This window comes from Petaurus breviceps, unplaced genomic scaffold (assembly GCF_028583685.1).
Source record: "Petaurus breviceps papuanus isolate PSGF00001 unplaced genomic scaffold, PetGlider_PUasm1.0 91133, whole genome shotgun sequence".
NCBI lineage: Eukaryota > Metazoa > Chordata > Mammalia > Diprotodontia > Petauridae > Petaurus > Petaurus breviceps.
This window is the reverse complement of record NW_027187419.1, coordinates 31,631,784-31,656,635: the sequence shown is the minus strand read 5'-3', so window position 1 is coordinate 31,656,635 and position 24,852 is coordinate 31,631,784. Positions and strand designations below refer to the sequence as shown.

The following is a 24,852-nucleotide window of genomic DNA, read 5'->3' as shown; positions in this document are numbered from 1 at the left end:
GAAGGTACTGATATGCATTAGTAGGGGAGTTTCCTTTTTTGGGAGTTTCCTATAACAATAAAATCACATTCTAGATCTATTCTCTTTGTAACTTGTGTGTCAGAAATTCCTAGAATATAAAAGGTCCCAATACTCTGAGATATTTTCCCATTTCTTTTGACTCAGAAGTCAAAAGAATGTAATGAGAAAATAATACTATGGCAGTGGAAGTACAAAATGTTGATAGATGAAAGAAATATTTTGAAAAATGAAAATTGGAATATGGTGATGTATTAGATATTGAAGAGGAAAGAAGGCGAAGTCAATGGATATCTTCCAAGTCTTAAGCTCAGGTAATTGGAGGAAGTTATCCAGGCATCATTAAGAGAAAGAAAGCATTTTTAAAGAATTGATTTAGGTATATATTCTGTCTTAGGGTAGGGTGTTAAAGGATGAGAAACTTTATTTTTGACAGAGCAAATTAAGGTATCCAGGTAGAAAAGTCCATAAAAAAATGTAGGATTGAAGATGTCAGGGCCGTAGATATAAGATTTGCAATCATTCTTAAAAAGGTGATATTTGAATCTATCATGATAAATGAAATCTCTGAGTAAACAAGTCTAAAGAGAGAATAGCAGACTGCCGAGGACCAGACCTTAAACACTAGCTATACTAAGTGGGTAGGAGGAACAATGGGAGACAGAAGACTTTTCAGATCCTAAATGATAGAAAATTATGAGGTCCAAGAGAGAATTTAGAGAAGGGGTGATAGATAAACTGCTTCCTATGTTGCAGGAAGGTTAAGGAAATGGTGGATTTTACTAAATGTAAAGGTTCTATTAGGAACTCATTGGTGGCCTGTTAGAGTACAGAAAAAAGTGAATGGTGAGAAAATAAGCTCTGTGGATGTAGACCAGTTATTGAGAAGTTTATTAGTGAAAACAAGGATAGAAATTGGATTATGGGTTAGAGTAGACAATAGAGCCAAATGAAAGTTTGTTTGTTTGCTTATTTTCAAGACAGAGAAACTTATAAATATTTTAAGGAAAGAAGAAGAGAAAGAAACAATGGAAAGGTTGAAGAGAGAGGAGATAATTAAGGGAACAATGTATCAGAAGAAAGGAGGGGGAGGGAGAGACAGTAGAGAGCTGAAGGCATTACCCTTCAAAAATAATACGTCAGAATATTTTTTCTAATATTTTTTTGGTATTTCTCATACTTTTCTAAAGATGGTTTTCTTTCATTTCTGTACTTTTTCTTGTCTTACAGAAACAGGCACAAAGTTACCAATCTCAGCTAAATGGGAAGAAGCAGTGCCTAGAAGATGCCAGTCTTAACAACCCTGAAATTGCACGATTGACCTGCGAACCAGATATTAGTAGTGATACTGTTGAAAGAGATGAATTCATTATTGAAAAACTGAAGTCAGCTGTGAGTGAAATAGCAATAAGTAGGAATAAATTACAAGATGAAAATCAGAAGCTCCTACAAGAACTGAAAATGTCCCAAAGACAGTGCCAGGTGAAGAAATGAATGTTTTTGTTTTAACTCGTCCTAACTAAAAACTAAATAAATGGTGACCTCCACAAAATCAGAAACATAGGTTGGGAAGCTACTTTTAGAGAGTACATGTGTATATTTGTGATGTCTATACACACCTAAGAGGTTATCTTGTCAAACCCATAACTCACCAAGAATCTGTTCCACATTAATGTGTATTTATATGGTCATGGAACCTATGCTTGAAAATGGAAAAAGGAACCCATTACCTCTCGAGGTGTGTCAGAAATGATAGATGAAAGAAACATTTTGAAAAATGAAATTAAAATGTGGTGATGTATTAGATATTGAAGAAGAGGGAGAAGTCAATGAACAACATTCAAGTTTTAAGTTCAGGTAATTGGAGGAAGTTATCCAGTTGGAACCATTAAGAGAAAGACTACTCGAGGTAGACTAATTCACTTTGGGGAAGTTCAGATTGTTAATAAATCTTTCCTAATTTCAGGGAGAAACAATATGAAAAAGAAGGCAGAGAGAAGGAAAGCACATGACATTTTCAGAGAGTAATATGGAATCTAGTTTGGCAAGGACAGCACTTTAGCCACTGTACCACACTGCCCCTCGCTTTTGTATTAAAATTATATAAATCTCTATTTCTGAAAGGGGGGAGACAGTGTCTAAACTCAAAACAATATTGCGTACTCTTGGTCTATTTAGAAAATAATACTCAGAAAAATATTTGTACTTCTTTAGTCATTTCCCTTCTAAAGTTTATATACTTTTTATGCATGTTTTTTTTTGTCATCCTCAGTGTTGGTCCACAATGAACGACATTCAAATACTTATAACTAGGTTATTGATGTCGAATTTTAAGATTACTGATCCCTATGCCATCTACCAGGCAGACTTTTTTTAAAAAATTAAATATTTTAATTTATTCTTTATTTTTAACATTCTATTCTTTTTAAGTTTTGAGTTTCAAATTTTTACTTCCCCACCCATTGATAAGGCAAGCAATATGATATCACTTATACATGCAAAATCATGGAAACATTTCCATATTAGTTATATTTTTTAAAGCAAGAAAAATAAAGGAAGCAAGAAAATTACACTTCAGTTTGCATTGAGAGTTCATTAGTTCTCTCTCCCAAGGTAGATAACATTTTTTTAATCAGGAGTCCTTTGGAACTGTCCTGGATCATTGTATTGATCAGAGTAGTCAAGTCTTTTATAGTTGACCATCATTATAAAATTACTGTTACTGTGCACAGTGACCTCCCAGTTTTTCTCATTTCACTTTGCATCAGTTCATATAGTTCTTGCCATGTTTTTCTGAAACCACCCCCCTCATTCCTTATAATACAATAGTACTCCATCACAATCATATGCCATTTGTTCAGCCATTCTCTAACTGATGGGCATCCCCTTGATTTCTAATTCTTTGCCACCACAAAAAGAGCTGCTATAAATATTTTTGCATATAAGTGCTTTTCCTTCAATCTCTTTGGGGTACAGATCTAGTAGTGGTATTGTTAGATCAAAGCCCTTTGGGCCTAGTTCCAAATTATTTTCCAGAATGGTTGGACTAGTTTACTCCTCCACCATCAGTTCACTAGTGCATCTATTTTTCCCTCATCCCCTCCAGCATTTGTCATTTCTGATAGGTATGAAGTGGTACCTCAGAGGAGTTTTAATTTGTATGTTTCTCATCAAGTGATCTTACAGCATTTTTTCATATGATTATAGATAGCTTTGATTTCATCTTCTGGAGACTGTTTATATCCTTTGACCATTTATCAATTAGTGATTTATTTTTATAAATTTAACTCAGTATACATTTGGAGATGAGACCTTTATCAAAGAAACTTTAAAATGTTTTGATATTACTTCATTGTCTATGGTACCTTTTAGAGAATGTAGTTTCTCTGATTATCCCTTTTAATTATGTGTACTTATTTATGCTTTTGCTTTGTCTGAGGTCATGATTGCTACCCCTGCCTTTCAGCTGACACCTATTAGATTCTGCTCTAGCCTTATATTTTAACTCTATGTGTGTCTCTATTTCAGGTGTGTCTCTTATAAACAATATATTGTCAGATTCTGGTTTCTTTTTTTCTTTTCTTTTCTTTTTTTAAAGAAAAGGGCTAAGTAACTTGCTCAAGGTTACATGGCCAGTTATTTCTGGGTGTGGTGCTAAGTATCTGAGCCCTGATTCGATCCCCAGGTCATCCTGACACTGGGGCCGGTGCTCTTACTCGCTGAGCCACCTGGCCGCCTCTCAGATTCTGGTTTCTAATCTATTTTGCTATCTGTTTCCATTTTATGAGTAAGCTCACTCTCATTTATAGTTATGACTACTGTGTTTCTCTCTATCTCATTTTCTTCTGTTTCTTCTCTCTCTCCCTTTTTATCCTGTTCTGCCTCAAAAGCAAATTTTGCTTCTAATAATTGCCTCCCTTAATCTGCCCTATGTTTTTCCATCTCCACCCTCCTTTCTCTTATCCCTTTCCCCTCCTCCTATTGGGTAAGTTACATTTCTGTATACAACTGAGTCTGTATATAATCTTCCCTTTTGGACCAGTTCCACTGAGACTGAGGTTCAAGTATTGTCCACCACTTCCTGCCCCACTGTCCACATCCACTGTAAAAGCTCTTCCTTGCATGCCTCTTTTATGTGAGGAAATTTCCCCCACTCTACCTCTTCCTTCCTCCTTCTCCCAGTACATCCCTCTTTCTCACTTCATTTTTTCCTTAGAGAACATTCCAACATAAACAACTCATATCCATGCCTTCTATCTATGTAAATTCCTTTTAACTGTCCTAATAATGATAAAGTTCTTAGGAGTTACATGTATCTTTCCTTATAGAAATGTAAACAGTTTAATTTTATTGAGACCTTTATTATTACTCTTTCTTGTTTACCATTTTATGATTCTCTTGAGTCTTGTATTTGAATGCTATATTTTATGTTCAGCTCTGGTATTTTCATCAAGAATGCTTACAAGTAGGGGCGGCCAGGTGGTGCAGTGAGTAAGAGCACCAGCCCCAGAGTCGGGATGACCTGGGATCGAATCCGGGCTCACATACTTAGCACCACACCCAGAAATAACTGGCCATGTAACCTTGAGCAAGTTACTTAACCCCAATTGTTTAAAAAAAAAAAAAAAGAATGCTTACAAGTGCTCCATTTCATTAAATGTCAATTTTCCCCCTGCAGGATTATACTCAGTTTTTCTGGTTAGGTTATTATTGGTACTAATTGTAGTTCCTTTGTTTTCTGGAATATCATATTCTAAGCCCTCTACAATTTAATATGGAAACTGCTATATCTGGTGTGACCGTGACTGTGGTTTCATGACATTTGAATTATTTATTTCTTGCTGCTTGAAATATTTTCTCTTGGACCTGGAAGCTCTGGAATTTGGCTATAATATTCCTAGGAGTTTTTGTTTGGGGATCTCTTTTTGTAGGTAGTCAGTGGATTTTTTCAGTTTCTATTTTACCCTCTGGATTTGCAATATTGTGGCAGTTTTCCTTGATAATTTTTTTTTTTTTTTTGCCTTTTGGAGGGCAATTGGGGTTAAGTAACTTGCCCAAGATTACACAGTTAGTTTTTTTTGTGGGGGTGTTAAGTGTCTGAGGCCAGAACCAAACTTGGTCCTCCTGACTCCAGGGCCAGCGCTTTTACTCACTGTGCCACGTAGCCGCCCCCCTTGATAATTTCTTGATATATAATGTCTAGGCTCTTTCCTTTTGATCATGACTTTCAGGTAGTCCAATAATTCTTAAATTATCTCTCCTTTACCTCAGATTAGTTGCTTTTCTGATGAAATATTTTACATTTTCTTCTATTGTTTTCATTCTTTTGACTTTGTTTTATTGTTTTCTTGATATCTCATTGGATGATGGAGTCATTAGTTTCCACTTGCCCAGTTTTAATTTTTACAGAATTATTTGCTTCGCTGAATTTTTGTGCCTCCTTTTCTGTTTGGCCAGTTCTACTTTTTTTTTTAAGTTCTCTTCAGTTGGATTTTTGTGCCTCTTTTTACCATTTATCCCATTCTGTTTTATAAAAGGTATTATATTCTTCATTATTTTTGTGACTTTTATCATGCTGTTAATTCTCTTTTCATCATTTTCTTATATCACTCTCATTTATTTTTTTCAATTTTTCCTCTACCATGCTTATCTCTTTCTATAACTCTTCCAGGAGTTCTTATTTGGTTTGGGTCCTATTAGGATTTTTCTTTGAGGCTTTGCTTGTAGCTGTTTTCACAGTTGTCTTCTTCTGAGTTTTATTTCTTGGTCCTCCATGCCACTGTAGCATCTTTTTTATGGTCAAATTCTTTTTTGTTGTTTGTTTACTTTTTCAGCCTCTTTCTTGATTTTGAACTTTAACAGAAGGTTGAGTTCTGCTCACCTGGGGGTGGAGAGGCACTGTCCCCAGCTTTTGTGTGTGTGTGTGTGTGTGTGCTGCTGTTTTCAAGACTAGCTCTTGGGGTCTGCAAGTTTTTGGTGCTTCCAAGGTGGTGTCATCCTGTGAGAGGTTTGGTCACTGCTGTCTTGGTGTATGCTCTGGTCTTTACTGAGGAAGGGCCCCTGACCTCCTGTAGCCTCCAGGGCTAGCATTCCTCTTTGCTTTGGAACTGTGACCAGGGCCCCTGTTCCCTTATGGCCCACACTTACACATATATTTATATACACATACACCCTCCTATACATATATATGTACATATACATATATATATATAAATATATATATATGTATTCCCTTCAACTATCCTCATACTGAGAAAAGTTTCATCAGTTACAATTATCATTTTTCCATGTAGGAATGTAAATAGTTCAACTTTAATAAGTTCCTTATGATTTATTTTTCCTGTTTACCTTCTCATACTTCTTCTGCTTCTTGTATTTGAAAGACAAATTTTCTGTTCAGCTCTGGTTTTTTCATCAAGAATGCTTGAAAATCCTCTATTCCATTGAATGACCATATTTTCCCCTGTGGCATTATACTCAGTTTTTCTGGGTAGGTAATTCTTGGTTTTAGTCCTAGCTCCTTTGACCTCCAGAATATGAAATTCCAAGCCATTCGATCCCTTAATGTAGAAGCTGCTAGGTCTTGTGTTATCTTGATTGTGTTTCCACAATACTCAAGTTGTTTATTCCTGACTCCTTGCAGTATTTTCTCCTTGACCTGGGAACTCTGGAATTTGGCTATAATATTCCTAGGAGTTTTCTTTTTGGGATCTTTTTCAAGAGGTGATCAGTGAATTCTTTTAATTTCTATTTTGCCCTTGAGCAATTTTTTAAGGAAGAAGCTTTATTGGAAAAAAAAAAAAAAAGATATGTTGTTAGTATGTTTGACTCAGAGCATATCCTTCTAGGCCTCATCTTTACTAGCATTTTTTTTAGGATAGTCATAATTTTTGTTAAGCCTTTCATGGCAAAAATCTATAGTTATATAAAATAGGTGGGAGAAGTCTTAGGTTCATATTATAAGATGAGGCACAAACCTAAGCAGGAAATTGGGGTATTTTCCGTTAAAAGATGAAGTTCAAAGAAAGCCCTCAAAACCTGGGTTTTTCAAGACATAGGTAAGAATAAAAACACTTTTTAAAAATATTCTGGCTATGTTTACCCATATTCCTAAACTAGAGGACTGACGTTTTTCAAAGAATGTCATCATCAATAAATCATAAGTTTGTCTTTTCTTGACTTTTAGTCCTTGGCAACCAACTATACCTCATCGATTTAACACTATTCCCCTTGGTATTACTGCTAGGAGTCCTGTCTCTCTCTGTCTCTCTCTGTGTCTCTCTGTCTCTGTCTGTCTCTCTCCCTCCCTCCTTCTCCTCTTAAATCCTTCTTAGGTTATTCTATGGCCCCTCTTTTATGGATCAGCCTATATAGTTCCTTTAGTTAGCAGGTCATTTAGTTTTGGGATTTTTTTCCTTATTCTTTTTTTCTGTCTTCCCTTAGCTACTCAAAATGCCCTCAAGGAGGGTGGGTATCATCCACTCACCAGGCCTAGATATGTATGCATGTGAATGCACATTAAAAGAATTAAATTTGTTGCCAAATTGCTCTTTTGTCTTTTCTTAAAACCTCCCAAATAATTGATTTGACATATATGTTTTACTTGGAGGAAAACCCAATCCTCCTTCCAGTTGAGGATAATCCCACAATATGCCTCTTTTTTATGGAGGGCACACATTTTGTTGCTGAATTTCCTTCCACCACCCCGCCCCCACCACCTTGCAAAGACAAATCCTAAATTTTGTGTTTTTATTCTATTATCAGTCTTTAATTTCTTCTCTAGATTTTCCAAGCTTTCCCTTAGTCAACTCTGTCTACAATCTACATTATTAAGTAACAATGGATCAGTAGCCATGACTGGTTCTTTTCTATGTTGCAGTAGAACCAGGATGGAAGGAAAGACAGCTAAACTTTCCTTTTCTTTGTCTTCTAGAGTCCACAGCTACTAAGAGTATCCATAATTATCAGCCTTGAAGACATAATTTTCTAACCTTATATAATTAATTCTATAATTTTCTAACCTTAATTTATCATCCTGGGTTCAGTTATTCCAGGTATAGGACTACAATGATTTTTTTTAATTACAAGTCACTTTACTACTATGCTTTTCCTCCCAATCTCCTAAATGATAAGGTTCTATCATTCTTTGATGACAAATTTGCAAAGCAGGCAGTTCCTGCTTCAGTTTCAGCAAAGTGCTGGTTCAAATCAGGTTAAGCTTCTATTCTACCTCAAATTCTTTTTTCAGAATTTGGTTCATTTCAAAACTGTCACCCCTTCCTCAAAAGGTTCTTACTGGTGGAAAACAGATATTGTGACCTGATTCTGAACCTAAATTAGATTCACAATTTGAATTTGTATTTATACTTCTTTCATGATTTCTGAGTTGACATTTTTGTAACGAGGTCATCCACTGAACAAAATTCCTTAACAACACTAGTCTTAAAATTTCTGTTTAAGCTTTGAGTAAACTTTGTAACTGAGAACTTAACAAAATCTCGCACCAACTGTAGAAATTGTGTTGAATTGTATAACATATTCAGGAATGCATGATTATATTTCTAACCATTATGAATATTTGGAAAAGAATATAATATATCTGAATAAATTTAATTCATAGAATGTCAACATTGAAATGGACCCTGGAAATCAGTCATCTAATTCAACCCTTAAGTGAATAATAATATCCTCTAACATTCTGACAGGTGGTCATATAACCTCTGCTTGAAGATGTCCAGTGATAGAAAACACACTATGTCTATCTATGCCTTCTTACAGCCAGTGGAGGCTAAAGAAGATGGAAGTGGTGACAGAGGGAGTGCTCCAGCTGAGAAACCCAAACTCCATGGGTTCATTGGTAGTTTTTTAGGAAGCAGCAGCAACAGGAGGAAAACTTTCCAGGTTATGGAGATCAGCCCTGGCAGGCAAATAATAGGACTTAAAACTCATAAAACAAAACACTCAAAACACTTTACCCTCTCCATCTTTGACATCTTATGACAAATTGAAATGGTTTTTGTTTAATCTATTACTTTTTCGGCCTAAAATTTGGACCTTGCTTCTAACCAGCTCTACCTTTTACCTTTTATTCAGCATTTCTGGTTCTGAAAGTCCTTCAGGCTTTTGGCTTTTTCCAGACCACTGACTTGTCTACCCACTTTCTCATCCTGATTAGATATATATTCCTAACCTCCATCTACACTGGGAGTCCCTACCCATCTTTTTTTCATGTCCTATCTCTACCTCCCAGTAGGAGAGATTCAGTCAGCACTATGAACTCAGTAGTAAGGGTCAGTAGAGCTTTGTCACATTACCCCAGCTTTCCCATCCTCAGGGACAGGAAACTGAAAAGTATAATGAGTGCTTTATAAGAGTAGGTCAGAACTATAGGTCCAGACTATCACCCTGCAGCTGGAGCTAGCTGTGGCAGGCAGGATAATCACATTGCATAAAGATGATGTCTGACTGCCAGTCTAGCTAGGTCTCTCCACTAGGAAATAGAACTGAGCTGCTTAGGTCTACCCCCAAGAAGGTCTTTGGTTGGACACTGGATTTTCCTAGGTTCACTGATTCACAGAAACTCTTCTTTTACTAGAGTATGCACAGGTAATCTTTTTGATATCCCGTATAATATGGCAGGCCACCAATTAGGTCACTTCCTACCGACTAAATGACAAGTGACAAACTTCTAGAGCCTTCTGTAGAAGCTATGGATTTCTCTCCATGTCTTGCTTTGTTTGTGAACAGTCAACCAATGGCCCACTAACTCAATGATTAAATAGTATGTCATGGCTTTTTTTTTTTTTGCCTTTTGGAGGGCAATTGGGGGTAAGTAACATGCCCAAGGTTACACCGCTAGTTTTTTTTGTGTGGGTGTTAAGTGTCTGAGGCCAGAACCAAACTCGGGTCCTCCTGACTCTGGGACTGACGCTTTACTCACTGAGCCACCTAGCCGCCCCAATGTCATGACTTTTACAAAGCTATGTTTCTGTGCATTGCACAAGGTTTCTTCCCCCATTCCTGAAATAATCCCTTCTCAATTTCATTTCTAAATGTTCATCTTTCTTAAGGTTCAGCTTAATTGCCCCAGTTGGCAATGATTTTTCCCCTCAGTTCTCACACGGCAATTTGTTTTATAACTCTTTAATGAATGTTTCATGTAATCTTTTAGGTATCTTGGAGTCAAGAAGTCTCCAACAGCAAGTCACTTTACCTCTCCTGCCTCAGTTTCTTCTCCCATGAAATGTGGATAATAATAGTATATATGTCTTGGAGTTGTTATGATGATGTGGGTGCTGGCTGGGCAAGAGCCTCTGTTTTCTTGCTGTTGTTAGGTCAAAATTAGCATAAGCAGCAGAGAATTGATCCACACTTTGCTACATCTCAGCTTCAGAGACTGTACTGAGTGTACAACCTGCTAAAAACAAAAAATCATTCACCCACTCTCTTTAGTTTTGACTTGTAGCCTTTTTCAGTACTAATGATCTCTTAATTGCCAGATCTAATGATCTTTTCTCAGTCCTTATAATTCTTGGCCTCTCTGCAGCCTTTGACACTGTCAATTATCCTTTTCTTGATATTGTCTTCTGTCTAGGTTTTCATATCATGACTTTATCCTGGTTTTCTCTTACCTACCCACTGCTCTTTCTCAGTCCAGTCCACTTTGTGCCTACTGAAGGATCACTTTGTCTGAAAGGAGCTGCCCTCAAGATGAATTGGTGGGCTCAGCATTTTGGGAGGATAACTCTCATAGGATGAGCTCCTTTGTGCTAATCAATAAAAGGAGCCAACAAACTACTTCTGGCTTTCTTTTTGCCCTTTCCCCTTACTCCTCTTTGCTAGTCAGTCATTAATCACTTCTTAAGTGCCTTCTATATACCAGGCACTGTCCTAGGAGCTAGAGGTACAAAGAAAGGCAAAAGACCTTGAGGAGCTCACAGTCTAATGGGAGAGACAGCAAGCATACACATATGTACAAACAAGCTAAATACTGGATAAGTAGGAAATAATTAACAGGGGCAAGGAGCTAGAATTAGTGGGAAAGGCTTCCAGTAGAAGACAGTTGAGACTTGAAGGAAGCAAGAGAAGCCAGGAGGCAAAGATTAGAACAGGGAACATTCTTGGCATGGAGAAAAGCCAAGACATGGAGTGTCTTGTTTGCAGGAAAGCAAGGTCAGTATCATTGGATCAAAGGATATATGGGGGGGATTCAAGGTGTAAGAAAGCTAGAAAGGTATTGGAGGTGGGGGGCTATGAAGGGCTCTGAACATGAAACGGAGGACTTTGTAATTGATCCTGGAGGTGATAGGTAGAGACTGGACTTTATTGGGGGCAGCTAGGCAATGCAGTGGATAGAGTACCAGACCTGGAGTCAGGAAGTTTCATCTTCCCGAGTTCAAATCTGACCTCAGATACTTATTAGCTGTGTGACCCTGGACAAGTCACTTAATCCTGTTTGTTTCAGTTTCCTCATCTATAAAAAAATGAACTGGAGAAGGAAATGGCAAAACACTCCGATATCTTTGCCAAGAAAACCCCAAAAGAGGTCACAAAGAGTCAGACACAACTGAAAAAATTACAACAAAGACAGTTTATTGAGTATAGAGTGATGGGACTGGATTTAAATTTTGGCAGATGAATGGAGAATGAACTCAAGTGGGGAGAAACATAGCAGACAGACCCACCAACAGACTATCTAGGCATGAGGTGATAAGAGCCTGAACCAGGGTAGTGGCATATCAGAGCAGAAAAGGGGGGGGGGGGGGGGGTGAGTATTAAAGAGATGTCGTCAAGGGTGAAATTGATAGGCCTTTGCAAAAGATGGGCTATTGTGGGGAGGGTAAGATATAGAGAGGAGTCCAGTCTAGGCCATGAGCCTGGGGGACTGGGAGGATGATGGTACCCTTGACAGTAATGGAAAAGTTTGAAAGGGAGGAAGATGAACGAGAAAAGACTTTTTTTCCATAGAGATTCTGAAAGTGTAACAGGACAAGGGAGGAACATTAATGACTTGTGTTGAGGCAAAAGCACGTGCTGAGTGGGATTCCCTATGTGGCTCAAGAAGGGAGTTTTGTACACTACTCCTAACCTAAACCTCCTTGTTAGATTTCCTAAGGATCATACATACTCCCAGAGTCTAGCCCTTGGGTCATCGCACCTTCAAGTGTCTGGAATCTGACCTTCTAGATTGAGGATGATAGCATTTCATAAGCATTCTGATCCACAATCTAGCCACCTAGCCAGAGAGGGGAGATTTATTGGCAGTATCGTTTTGGAGGATTTCCATTGTTATTAAGTTATTTTTCTATCATCACAAATAAACCCAAGTTTGAGAGTTTGGGGATCCAGCTTTCTGTTCAGATAATGGGAATTTCCTGAGCCATGTGCACCTCAGAGAGATAAGAGGATTACCCATATTGCTCCTAGAGGTGAACAAACAAGCGAGAGACTTAAGCCATGACACAGAGAACCAAGTGACCTGGACTTTGCATTCAATTGTTACAGTGGATTATTCAGATGGAGTGGGTTTAGTGGGAAGAGAGGTTCTGAATCTAGTCATATCAAGTGTATTTCTGGAATGGTCAATCCAAGCTGTGAGAAAAATACCATAAGGTTAAATGTCTGTGTGGATCATTTTGGGGATGGTGGATAAAAAGAAGGAAAGAGGGATTCAGTGAAATGTTAGAGTGCTGCTTGCTTTGCAGCCCCAAATGTATTTCCTTTCTGGGGGGGAGCCCTGGTCCCAAAATCATGTTGAGTATAGAGGAGTTTAGGACTCTTAGGAAAAGTGGGACCTACCAGAAAAGGAGGAAAGTTGTATTGATTGTTGTTTATGTGTTATTGTGAGGACTTTATGTATTTTCTGCATTTATTTATGAAGTCCTATAAGTACTTTGGCATTTTTCACATCATCTGTGGGGTAAAATAAAGACTGTCCTGTACCCAGTAAATTCATTGGCTACCCTGAGTGTTCTTACAGCATCTGGAGATCTTTTATCCATGTCACTTATATTCAGAGGTTTCCCCCTTGTAAGGCATGGATGAAGACAAAATGAACCAATGGTTAGAAGATGACAGAAAGATCGTGTAGAGTAAGTGAGGGAAGTAAATAAGTGAGGTAGAGTAAATAAGGTCAAAAATTGTGCTGGAATATTTATCTGTTACTTATTTAGAGTCAGAGGACCTGAGCTCAAATCCCAGTTCTGCTTCTTACTATCTTTGTTTTTTTTTTTTTAAAGCAATTGGGGTTAAGTAACTTACTCAAGGTCACACGGCCAGTTATTATTTCTGGGTGTGGTGCTGAGCATCTGAGCCCGGATTTGATCCAGGTCATCCCGACACTGGAGCCGGTGCTCTTACTCTCTGAGCCACCTGGCCGTCCCTAAGCAATTGGGGTTAAGTAACTTGCTCAAGGTTACACGGCCAGGTGTTTCTGGGTGGGTGCTAAGTGTCTGAGCCCGGGATTTGATCTCCAGGTCTTCTCAGCACTGGAGCCGGTGCTCTTACTCGCTGTGCTACCTGGCCGCCCCCTCTTACTATCTTTGTGACTTTGATCAAATCACTTAACCCTTTTGGATCCTTATTTCATCCTCTATAAAATGAAGGTTTTGGTCCTATACATGCATATGTCTATACATTATATAGGTATGCATCTGTGTATATGTATATATATATATATATATATACACATACATACATCTATATGTATTTCCTATGTTCCTTCCTTTTTTAATTCTATAATTCTTTGATTATACTCAATCTGTAAAAGACTTTTGTAAAAGAAAAGACAAAAGTTTCAGATGCTTTCAACCTCATACCCTTTAACACAATATATATGTTCATTACTATTTCTCAAGATCTTAACTCAAATTTTCCTCTGAATTTTGACAGATTCCATCTACCATTATGCAGCAAGCTGGATCATTTGCAAATGGGAATGTTTCTGCACATGTGAATAAATGCTAAGATAGTTGTTAGTGAATCTAACAGTAATAGAAATGAGAGTCAGGAAATCTCTCAGTTAGTATGAAGAGGCCCCATGGCAGAGGTGAATTTTAAAGAGCTTTTTTTTTAAAGGAAGGGACATGACTTGATGGGAAGAAAGGAAAGAGCACTTCCTCTGGGGAAGGTAATATGCTCAGTGGCTAAGGGAAAAAAATAGTCAAGTTGTGTGATATGGTCAATAAGAATTTTACCTTCTCTAGAAAGGGAAAAAAATAAGGTTTAAAAGATATCTAGTGATATACTAACTAGTACTAAATGGGTACTTAAAAGGTATGAAAAGACTATATCCGAAGAAAATTATTTGCTGTCACTAGGAAGTTCTGGTTGGGATTAAAGGCTTGAAAGATTGCTATGAAGGTTGTTGTAGTTAACAAAGCTATGTGAGAGTTGTTGGCATGGAGATTTACCTAGGAGTGGAAATGAAGAATAAAAAGGAGTTATTTGAGACTCTTAAATAGTTATCTTTCATTATAAAAAAAAAGATACGTAATAGTATGAGTATTGATATACAAATAAGAGAAGGATTTCCTGGAAGATAACACTTTTTTTATTTCATTTCTATCAATCAAAGGGTTGAAACAATTTTCTTTGTATATAAACCAGTAAGAGTTTTACTTTATTCTTAACAATATGACTGGTAAACATGCTGGGGGCTGTAATTCAATGTCTTCCTTTTCTCTTCAAATTATATTCTACTTGTTTTCTGGGTACTTATGGTCATAGATTAGGGCTAGAAGAGCCCTGGGAGGCTGTTAGGCTCCATCAGACCCCTCCTTTTACAGATGTGGTCATATATAGATATAGATATAGATATAGATATAGATATAGATATAGATATATACACATATATGACAGTGCCTCTGAGCTCAGGTGTTATTCTAAATTAAGGGCCTTTTCTTTGGTGGATGTAAGCTCTCTGAAGGCAGGCACAATTTCGTTTTTGTTTTTGTATGCCTATCACCTTATACTTACTATTTAATAAATGTTTGTTGCTTTGGATTGAATTGAATATGGCAGCCAAAACAGCCAGTGTTACCTTGGGCTGTGGGAAAAATACAGAGCCCAGAACATGTAAGCTGCTTTCTGCCTTGGGTAAACTACACTTTTGTTCAGTTCTGAACAACACCTAGGAATAACACTGAGAAGCTACAGTGAGTGCATCCAGAGGAAAGCTACCAGCATGATTAACAGTCCCTAGCCCCTAGGCTTTCCCCATGTGGAAAGTTTTTGAAGGAACTGAGGATGTTTAGCCTAGAGCAGAGAAGAATTTGGGACTTGATAGCTGTTTTCAGATATCTGGGCTGTCATATGGATGATAAATTTATCTTTTTCTTCTTTGCCCCAGAGGACAGAACTAAAAACAATGGGTGGAATTTGCAGAGGCAGATTTCAACTTGATGTAAGAAAGAATTTCCTTACAATTACAGCTCTGCTGCAGTGAAGTGCATTGGCTTAGAATCTGGTGGATGCCTTCTTCCCTTCACTCTTCAAGCAAAGGGTGATCATTTGTGAGGGAAGCGAAAGAGGAGACTCTTCTTGAGGTATAGATTAGACTAGTTGGCCACTGAAGTTCTATGACCAGTGACTCAAGAAACTAAAACTTTGTGGACCAGGATATGGGTGCATAGAAATAATTTGCCCTAAATATCATCACATGATTCCTCCATGTTTTCAGTAGTCCTAGGCACAGGGGTGGGGAACCTGCACCCTCGAGACCACATGTGGCTCTCTCTCTCTATGTCCTCAAGTGTAGCCCTTTGACTGAATCCAAACTTCACAGAACAAAACCCCTTAACAAAAGGATTTGTTCCGTAAAACTTGGACTCAGTCAAAAGGTCATACCTGAGGACCTAGAAAAACACATGTGGTCTTGAGGCCTCAGGTTTCCCCACCCCTGTCTATCAACTAGGTAGCTGGTTAAGCATAACCTGGACAGGAGCAGTTAAATATCACTTTTCCTACTGCCAACATAATTATGGGGGAAGTGAGCAAAGGCTAAGTGCCAGGCTTTCTGGTACACTACACGAGAGACCACACCACCCCCAGTATCAGGTGTACCAGAATATATTCAATGCCAGTGAGAAGAAAGTGTTAACACCACATCCCTGAATTCTGGATTTCATTTGGGCAAAGATCTGACCTTTCTCCTCAAATCATATCTCTTTCCTAGAAAAGCCCAAGAAGGAAGCACTCCTGGAAATCCTGAAGAAAAAAAAAACTGCAAAGCTGGTTCATCTGTTCTTTCCCTTCCTTTGCTGCGGCTCCCATGCATTTGGGTTGGGCTGTGGAGGGGAAACAGAGAGCTAAAGTTCTGCTGTAACTTCTTAGACCTTCAATACAATTAACACATAGGATCATCCTTTCCACCCCTTAACCCCATCCTCCTGGATCAGTTGCATAAGCTGACCCTGTAAACTGAAATACATCTGCAGAAAGCCTATAGCTTTATTTGAGTGGGAGAGATGAAAAGAAGATGACTGTTCAGGTTGGGGTTGGAATATAGGGCCATACCATTCAGACTTGGATGCCCTTGCAAATTTTTAGTTCTTCATAACCTCAGCTATTCAGAATCCATTAGATGGGGAGGCAAGAAGGAGTTTAGGAAGTAGGAGTGGCGGGAGGGTGTTCTTATATCTTTGGTCCAAACCATTCTCTAATATCTGAACCAGAACTCCCTGTTTACACGCCTTGGAGCATAAAGAACCAGAGAGTTCCTGGGGAGTACAGAAGGTCATGATTGAGGATAGAGGGTTGGCATGAATGGAATTGTTAAAGATAAAGGAAACATGTGAGTGGAAGTAAGGCCAGGGTTACAAGAAATAGGTGATAATTTTTGGAAATTACAGGCTACTGCTGCCATTTTGTCTGTTGATTTTCAGCCCTAACAATGCACCTCACAAATCTTTGGCACTCAAGAATTTTGGTTGGATTTTTGCCCTTTAAAAGACTTTTAAGGGATAAAAAAAAAAAAGTTCACCATGGCCCCAGGAATAACAAACCCAGGCCCACAAAAGTGCTTTGGTGTTGAGATAGGCTCCACAGTAGGAGTTATCCTTGCCCGAGTTGACCCCTCTGCCAAAGTATTTCCCAGAAGTTATCTGTGGCCAAAGAACCCAATATTACTTGTGAGGGAAATTCAGCTAAACATGAAGAGAGCATCTATAGCTTAGGGTTGTGACTTGGAAGGAGTCAAATACTCCGTAGCTGTCTAAGCCAATCATAAAAACCACGAGCACCTTCAGTGTACTAGAAAATTCAACTAGCAACAAATAAAATAGTCACTTTCCTTCAACTGGTTCAGTTTCCCTATCCTAGACATTCCAGGCTACCATGGACAGCAAGCAGATGCCTTGTTATGGAAGGCAGAATACCCACCACCAATCTTATCCTTTAGCCATTGGGCTGGTCTGGTAGAAACAGGCAGAGGACCCCTATTCTCAGGCCCAGCTGTCTACTATCCAAGAGGAGTCATTCTTTTCCCTGGCAGGAATGGGGATGACATTCAGGGGACTGGTTTGCCTGTGATCAAGGGCATAGGAACCCCTAGAGAAGGCTTCATAAGCTGTCCTGAGGTTACAGTGAGAGTAGTTACTCATGTCCCTCCATACTATCACATGGCAATTCTCAGGGCCCTATCTCAGGCATGTCATTCTTGTTTAGTGAGGAAACTACCCAGGCTATTAACAATTATTTCCCTGAGGATCAGTAATGTAATTTTTCACTAAGCTGCTGCCCTCTCCAGGGTATGATTCCGTTTTGGTGGTTGTGGAAACCCTCATGAAAAGGGTTCACTTAACCTAGGTCCCACACAGTACCTAAGAGAGTTCAGTTTTTTCCCCAAGAAGTTTTCCGGCTGCTTGGCATCCTCTCCCATGTCAGGTCATCCTGCAACCCCCAATTTGCTTTGCTGTTTGGGTCTGCCATTCCCTGGCAGCCAGGCTAAGTTTTATCTCTTCACTACCTATCCCTACTCCATCCTACCCCAGCCACCATTTACTCCAAACCAATAGCCGGTTAGAGAAGGCCAACAAATAGGAGCACAAACATGGTTCAGTGGAAAGAGTCTTGGATTTGGAACTTGGAAGACCTGGGCTCAAATCCCAGTGTGCAGTTTATAATCTATGTAACTTTGGACAAATCATATGACCTCTCTGAACCTCTCCTCATCTCTAAGTGGAGGGTGCTAGATCTGATGGCCTTGGAAGCCCCTTCATGTACTGGATCAGTGATGCACAACTCAAATACAAAGAGATCCCTGCTGGGTGCATATTGATTTAGAAAACTAATTAACATTGTGTTTTATTATATTTTTATTTATGATGTTAAACATTTCCAATTACATTTTAATCTGGTTGCTGGCTACACTTGGGAGTCCTGCCTTTGACAAGTCTGTCCCAGGGAAGGGAAACGGAAGAGAAAGGAGTAATCATTTATACAGGGCCTATTATGTTTCAAGGGCAGCTGGATAGCTCAGAAGATAACATGCTGGGCCTGGAGTCAGGAAGCCTCATCTCTCTAAGTTCAAATCTGGCCTCAGACACTCACCACTGTGTGACTCTAGGCAAGTCACTTAACCCTGTTTTCCTTATTTTCCTCATCTGTATAATGAATTAGAGAAGCAAATGGCAAACCACACCAGTGTCTTTGCCAGGAAGACCCCAAATGGGGTCACAAAGAATAGGGCACAACTGAACAACAACATGTTCCAGGCACTGTGCTGAGGGTTTTGGTTTTTTTACAGATATTATCTTCTTTGATCCTCACAAGGTAAGTAGGTGCTATTATTACAGTTGGGGAAACTGAGGCAAACAGGTTAAGTAACTTGGGTCATACAGCTAGTAACTGTCAGAGGTTAGATTTAAACTTGGATCTTCCTTGACTCCAGGTCCAGTGCTCTATCCACTGAACCATCAGCTCCCTAGAAATCTAGGCTCCTATGATCTTATGATCTCTAAAGTTTCTTCAGATTCTGAACCTATAATCTCATGAAATGCATATACAAAATGCCTAAAATAATCAAGCAGGTAACGACAAAATTGCATAGAAAGCTTTGCAAGTAAGAGATCAAATTTGACTGAGTTACAGGGCTTGACCAATAGAAGTTTGCCTTCAGAGAGTCATTGGATTTAGAATCAGAAGGAACTTTAGAGAACCTTTATTCCAACCTTTTAATTTACAAATGAGGCAAAATAAAACTGGAGAACAATACCAGTAGTATATAACTCACAGGCTATGGCAAGGTCCAAATATAACTTTCTATGTAAAGCAAACAAACTACATACTATGTGGCCCCTTGAAGGCAGCAGTAGATAGACTGCCAGACCTGAAGTCAGGAAGATTCATCTTTATAAGTTCAAATCTGATCTTAGACACTAGCAGGTCTAGTCACTTAACCCTGTTTGCCTCAGCTTCCTCATATGTAAAATGGGCTAGAGAAGAAAGTGGCAAACCATTCTAGTATCTCTGCCAAGAAAACCTCAGATAGGGTCATGAAGAGCCAGATACAACTGGAAACGACGGAACAACAAAGTAGCCCCTTATCAGAAAGGAGACTGATGGAAAGTATAGTTTGTCTCAGATTTCCAGAAGGCAGGATTGAAAAATGATGAATTATAATTATTCATTTTTTTCTACCATAATACACTAATGATACATATTGAGTGTGTAGTCTACTAAAAGCCAGAGATCATTTTCAGAAGAACTTTGCTTTAGTTATTGCTACCTTTTTTGTGATATTTCTTTTTAGAACACAAATACAGAACTTTACATTTATCCCTTTTAAAATTTGCTTTATTAGATTTGGCCTTATGTTCTATCCTTACTCCAATATCCAATGTGTTAGAGATTCTTCTCAATTATGTGTAATCCCCAAATTTGGTGAGTGTGTGACACCTTTAGGTTTAAGTTGTAGATAAAAATATTAAACAGAGCAGGGACTGAGCCTAGAAGCATTCCACTAGAGACTTCCTTCCCAGTTGATATTAAACTACTCTTTTGAGTCCAGCTCTTCAGGTAATTAAATCTACCTAACTGTATCATTATCTAATTTACATCTTATTATCTTATCTGTGATCATCAAATGTGAAATTGCATGAAAGACTTTATCATATGCTTTGCTTAAGCCTAAGTAAATAATACTGAGATCATTCACTATCAATCTAATAACTGTAAAAAAAAAAAAAAGGTTAGTCTGGCAAGCCCTTTTCTTCTTTTTCTTAAATTTTATTTATTTATCTGTTTTTAATTTTCAAGATTCACTTCTATAAGATTCTGAGTTCTCAGTTTTCTCCCCCTCCTTCTGCTCCTCTTCTTGATGAAGCCATACTAATATGCTAGATACTAATCAAAACCATTCTCTTCATAATACATTCTTTAATTTTGTAAAGAATTGAAGTCAAGGTCAGTAACTATAATTTTCAGAATCGATCTTTTTCTAATTCTGATACGGCTTCCATCCTTCATGATTTTTCCCACATCACTGACATCTGGTTCTCAAGCCACGTTGGCCACTTCTTTCAGCCCTAGCATGTTGTTCACTAGCACCTGGTGACTTGAGTTCATCTAGGTAAGTTAATTACTCTTTTACAATCACCCTGCTTCAAATCTCTATTATCGGTTGTGTTTTGCTGGGGGTTTTTTTAATTGTCTTTCCTAAATTGAATAACAACATAGTATTTTAGTGGATAGTAACTTGGCTTCAGAGCCAAAAAAAAAAAACAAACCTGACTCCAAGTCCCACTTGATATATACTGACTGTGAGGTCTTGGGCAAGTTCTCAGTGGTCTCTAAAGTAGGGCTATGGTCTACCTTCCAGGGGGCTAGGCTAACGATGGAGTTATATTTAACAGAAACATAGTTATTCTAAGCCTCTCACACTCCTCTCTTCCACCTCCTTCTAACACAGTTTAATTTTCTAATTTCCCTCCCTCTATACTAAGAATTGACTCCCTCAGAGCAATTACGGAGAGGAAAGATACCTAACCACTCCCTGGACCCCCACAACAGCAGTCCTGCAGGTGTAATTGAAAAAATTCCCATACTCCTATCCCCCAGGTCACCTTGGGGCTTTGGCAGGTACATCTTGGAGAATAAATAGGCTCTGGCTCTCAGGAAATGACTAGTGAGTAAGAGTTTCACCTCACTTATTTTCATTTGGGGTAGGACAGAGTGAATCATTCAGGATAACCAGGCATGGATGGGCTGCAATATGAGTCACTAATTTTATTATATTCTCTTTTCCCCCAAATTCATTCATCTCCCAAACTTTTCTGTTTCTATCAAGGTCACCACCACCCTCCCAGTCACCCAGACTGTCATCTTTGGCACAATCTCACCATCTTGTTCTGTTCCTCATTCTCACTCCACATATAAAGTCCTTTGTCAAATCTCATCGTTTGTACCTTCACAACATCTTGCATCCATATTGTCTTCACCTTTCACGTGGTCATCACCCAACTGGCAGGCCCTCACTGTTTCTCAACTGGTGTTTTAATAACTACCTGACTGCTTTCCCTGTCTCATGTCTCTTTCCTCCATTCTGGACCCAGGTCCTTCAACTCTACATCTAGCATGCTTTCCACCACACCATGCTGTACTATTTACGTGGTCACATTGTATCTTTATATTCATCTTCAGTTAACTCAACTTGCTTTCATTTTTTGTAAATTTTTTATTGGTCAGTGAGTTAGTCAGTGAATTCCTTGTGAATCCACATTGGTCTTTTTTAAGATATGTCTACTACTTCCCCTTGTAAGTGTTTTTCTATGCAAGGAGGTAAATTTGGCCTGCCATACATCACTGAGACTTGGTAGGATGAAATGAATGATTCAAATATAGCTCTGGAAGAATAGAAAAGAATAGGTAAAGGGGGAGATGAGTATAGCAGTTTTTTATCTTGAGAAGATATATTCATATGAAGAAATCCAAGAACCAAAGCAACAAAGCAGGTAGATGAAAATCACAGGAGACCAAACAGAAGTGATTCTATCAGAGTATTTACAACCATCTGGAGAAAAAGAGAAAATAGATAAGTTTTGGAATTAATCCTATCGAATGTGAAAGGCATTGAACTGGGTGCTAGGACTAAAACAACAAAACAAAACAGTGAAAAGCAGTGCGTGTCTTCAAGGAGTTTACATTTTACTGGATGACAAACCAGCTCAGTGACAATGGAGAGCATGACATGGTGGTGATGGGCAGCTTATTCAGACATCTGTTGGGAGATCTGTCTGCCTAAATTAGAGCAGCTAGTAATTACTAGACTACATGATTGACAATTATAACATTCACAGCTCCTGTTTTCCATTCCTCTTACAAATGAAATAATGAGAGAAGCTTCATCAAAATGATGAGATATTTTGAAGGAAGTGATCACAATGCCTTAGAATTTTTGATAAAAGAAACTATCAGGTGCACAAGGCCTTCATCTAGGTCTCTAGTATTTCTTGGGTGTGGCCCTCAACTTGCCTCTCTGTCAATGAGTCAGTCATTCAGCTCTCGCTTTCATTATATTAACATTCATGTTAATACAACATAAGATCACATCAGTCTTCTTGGTTGCTATATCACAATTTAATTCATCCCCAGGTCTTTTTCACACAGATTATTATTCAGTCCTAATCTTCTCTACCATCTGTTGTTTTTTTTTAATCTGAGTATAAAACTCTACAAGTATCCCTATTAAAGTGCTTCTAACTAAATTTGGCTCATCAGTTTGACCTCTTTAGACGTTTCTGGATCTTAATTTTATCATCCAGTAAGTTGGCTATCCCTTCTAACTTTGTGCCATTCACAGATTGAGACATATGAGGCCATCCATATTTTCAACCAATCCGTTAACAAACCGTTGGAAAACCAGACGACAAAGGACAGAGCCTGAGGGTACCCTGCTATAATCTACCTCCATGTTAATGACATTATTAGCATCATCACTGATGTTAATAAAGTCCTTTAAAATTGACAAAGTATATTATCTTATTTGAATCCCACAACAACCCTCAGTACTTTCTTAGACATTTCTCTTACTCTGAATGAACTTTCTTCCTTTTTCAATCTTGACTATATATAGTTAGTCAATTTAACTGCACTCTGTCCTGTGTTCTCCATTCCCCTACTCTCTCATTCTATATCCCCTTATTCTTTGCCAAACTTCTGCCTTGAATTTCCCCCAGTATCCACTTCCTCTAAGCCTACTGATACTGTTGAATGGATCCACAAGTCACACAACAGTGCTTAATGGATACATAACGAATTCATGTTCTCCTTCAAATGAGTCCTCACTGAAGCAAGGCAATTCTTTTAGTCTTCCCTAATTGATTCTCTAACTCACTCCCCACAGAAGTTATTCCAAATCTTCCCCTGCCCCCTTTCTTCCTTCAGCTTCTCCCTATATACTCTATTACCTTCCCTTCTGCCTTCAAACATGCCCTCATCTTGCTCAACCTTAAAAATCACTTAACTATACCCTACCATCCCCTCTCTACAAATTCTCCTCCCACTCTTCAAATCTTTGCATCTGATCTCATCACTAAAATGTAGTCACTTTCTTCAAAGTTCCTAATGTTCTCTTAATTATGAAATATAATGCTTTTTTTCCTCCTCAGTACTCATCCTTCTCATACGACTATTCCATTTGACACTGTTGACTACCCAATTGGATTCTCTCTCCTCTTTGGATTTTTGTGACACCATACTTTCCATATTTTCCTCCCTGTAGTCAAACCACTGTTTCTCAGGCTCACCTCTGCCTCAAAAAATTCTCTTCCTTAAATATGCATCCAAAGTATTATCTTCTGCATGAGAGCAAACTGCTAATGTTCTTCCTCTCTAACTACTCGTATTTAGGCTTTTTATATTCTTTTTTAAACATATATACAGGGAGGGCTAGGTGGCACAGTGAATAGAGCACCAGCCCTGGAGTCAGGAGGACCTGAGTTCAAATTCAGCCTCAGACACTTGACACACTTACTAGCTGTGTGACTTTGGGCAAGTCACTTAACCCCAGTTGCCCTCCAAAAAAAGAAAATAAACATATATACATGTGTGCTGTTTCCTCTATTAGAAATCCAACCTCCTTGAGAGAAGGAATTGTTTCATCCTTTGTATTCCCAGGTCCTAGTACAGGGCCTGGAACATAGCAGGTACTTAGTAAATGCTTATTGATTAACTAATAGATATTACAACTATTATCACCAATTTACAAAAGAGGAAGCTGAAGCTCCAAGAAATGACCTTCTCATAGTCACACAGCTAATTGGGTCTGGTCATTCAAATAATTCCAAATCCACCTAACCATATTACCATCCATCTCAAATCTTTGTTATCTTGTCCAAAAGGTTGTTGAAGAGATTTTGCTAAATGCCTTGCTGAAATGCTATATGTTATATCTATGGCATTTTCCTCATCCACCAGTCTAGTAATCCTGAAAAAAAGAAATAAAGTAAGTTTGGCATGACTTGTTTTTGATGGATCCATAGTGACTCTTTTTAATGACTTCCCCTTCTACAATATTCAGTTCAGTGAAAGTTGATTCACCAGACACATATTAAGTCCTTTCTCACAGAAGAATATGTTAGGTGATGGACAAATGTCTATCAAAATATTTCTTTAAAAGATTATTAACAGAGAGACCTTAATCTTCCTTATTTCCATTTTAAGTCATGAATGTTTACTGAGAATGGATGAAATTATTTAGTTTGAAATGTTATTATTAAGCTAGAAATATAGAGAACTGTTTTTTGAAACTCTTCTGCCATTAAGTTAATGTGTGACTAAGGGCAAATAAATGTCCTGGCCCTCAATTTCACCATCTTTAATATGGAGATATTGGCC

At 38.3% G+C, this 24,852-nt stretch overlaps 1 protein-coding gene across 1 annotated transcript in view; it reads left to right on the top strand.

Annotated features, from left to right (window-relative positions):
• Nucleotides 1–24,852, top strand: part of DEUP1 (deuterosome assembly protein 1) — a 114,605-nt gene that overhangs the window by 34,510 nt on the left and 55,243 nt on the right. The window contains exon 5 of the mRNA XM_069079900.1: nucleotides 1,249–1,500. Coding sequence (XP_068936001.1) covers nucleotides 1,249–1,500 — 252 coding nt within the window. The remainder of the gene's footprint in view (nucleotides 1–1,248; nucleotides 1,501–24,852) is intronic.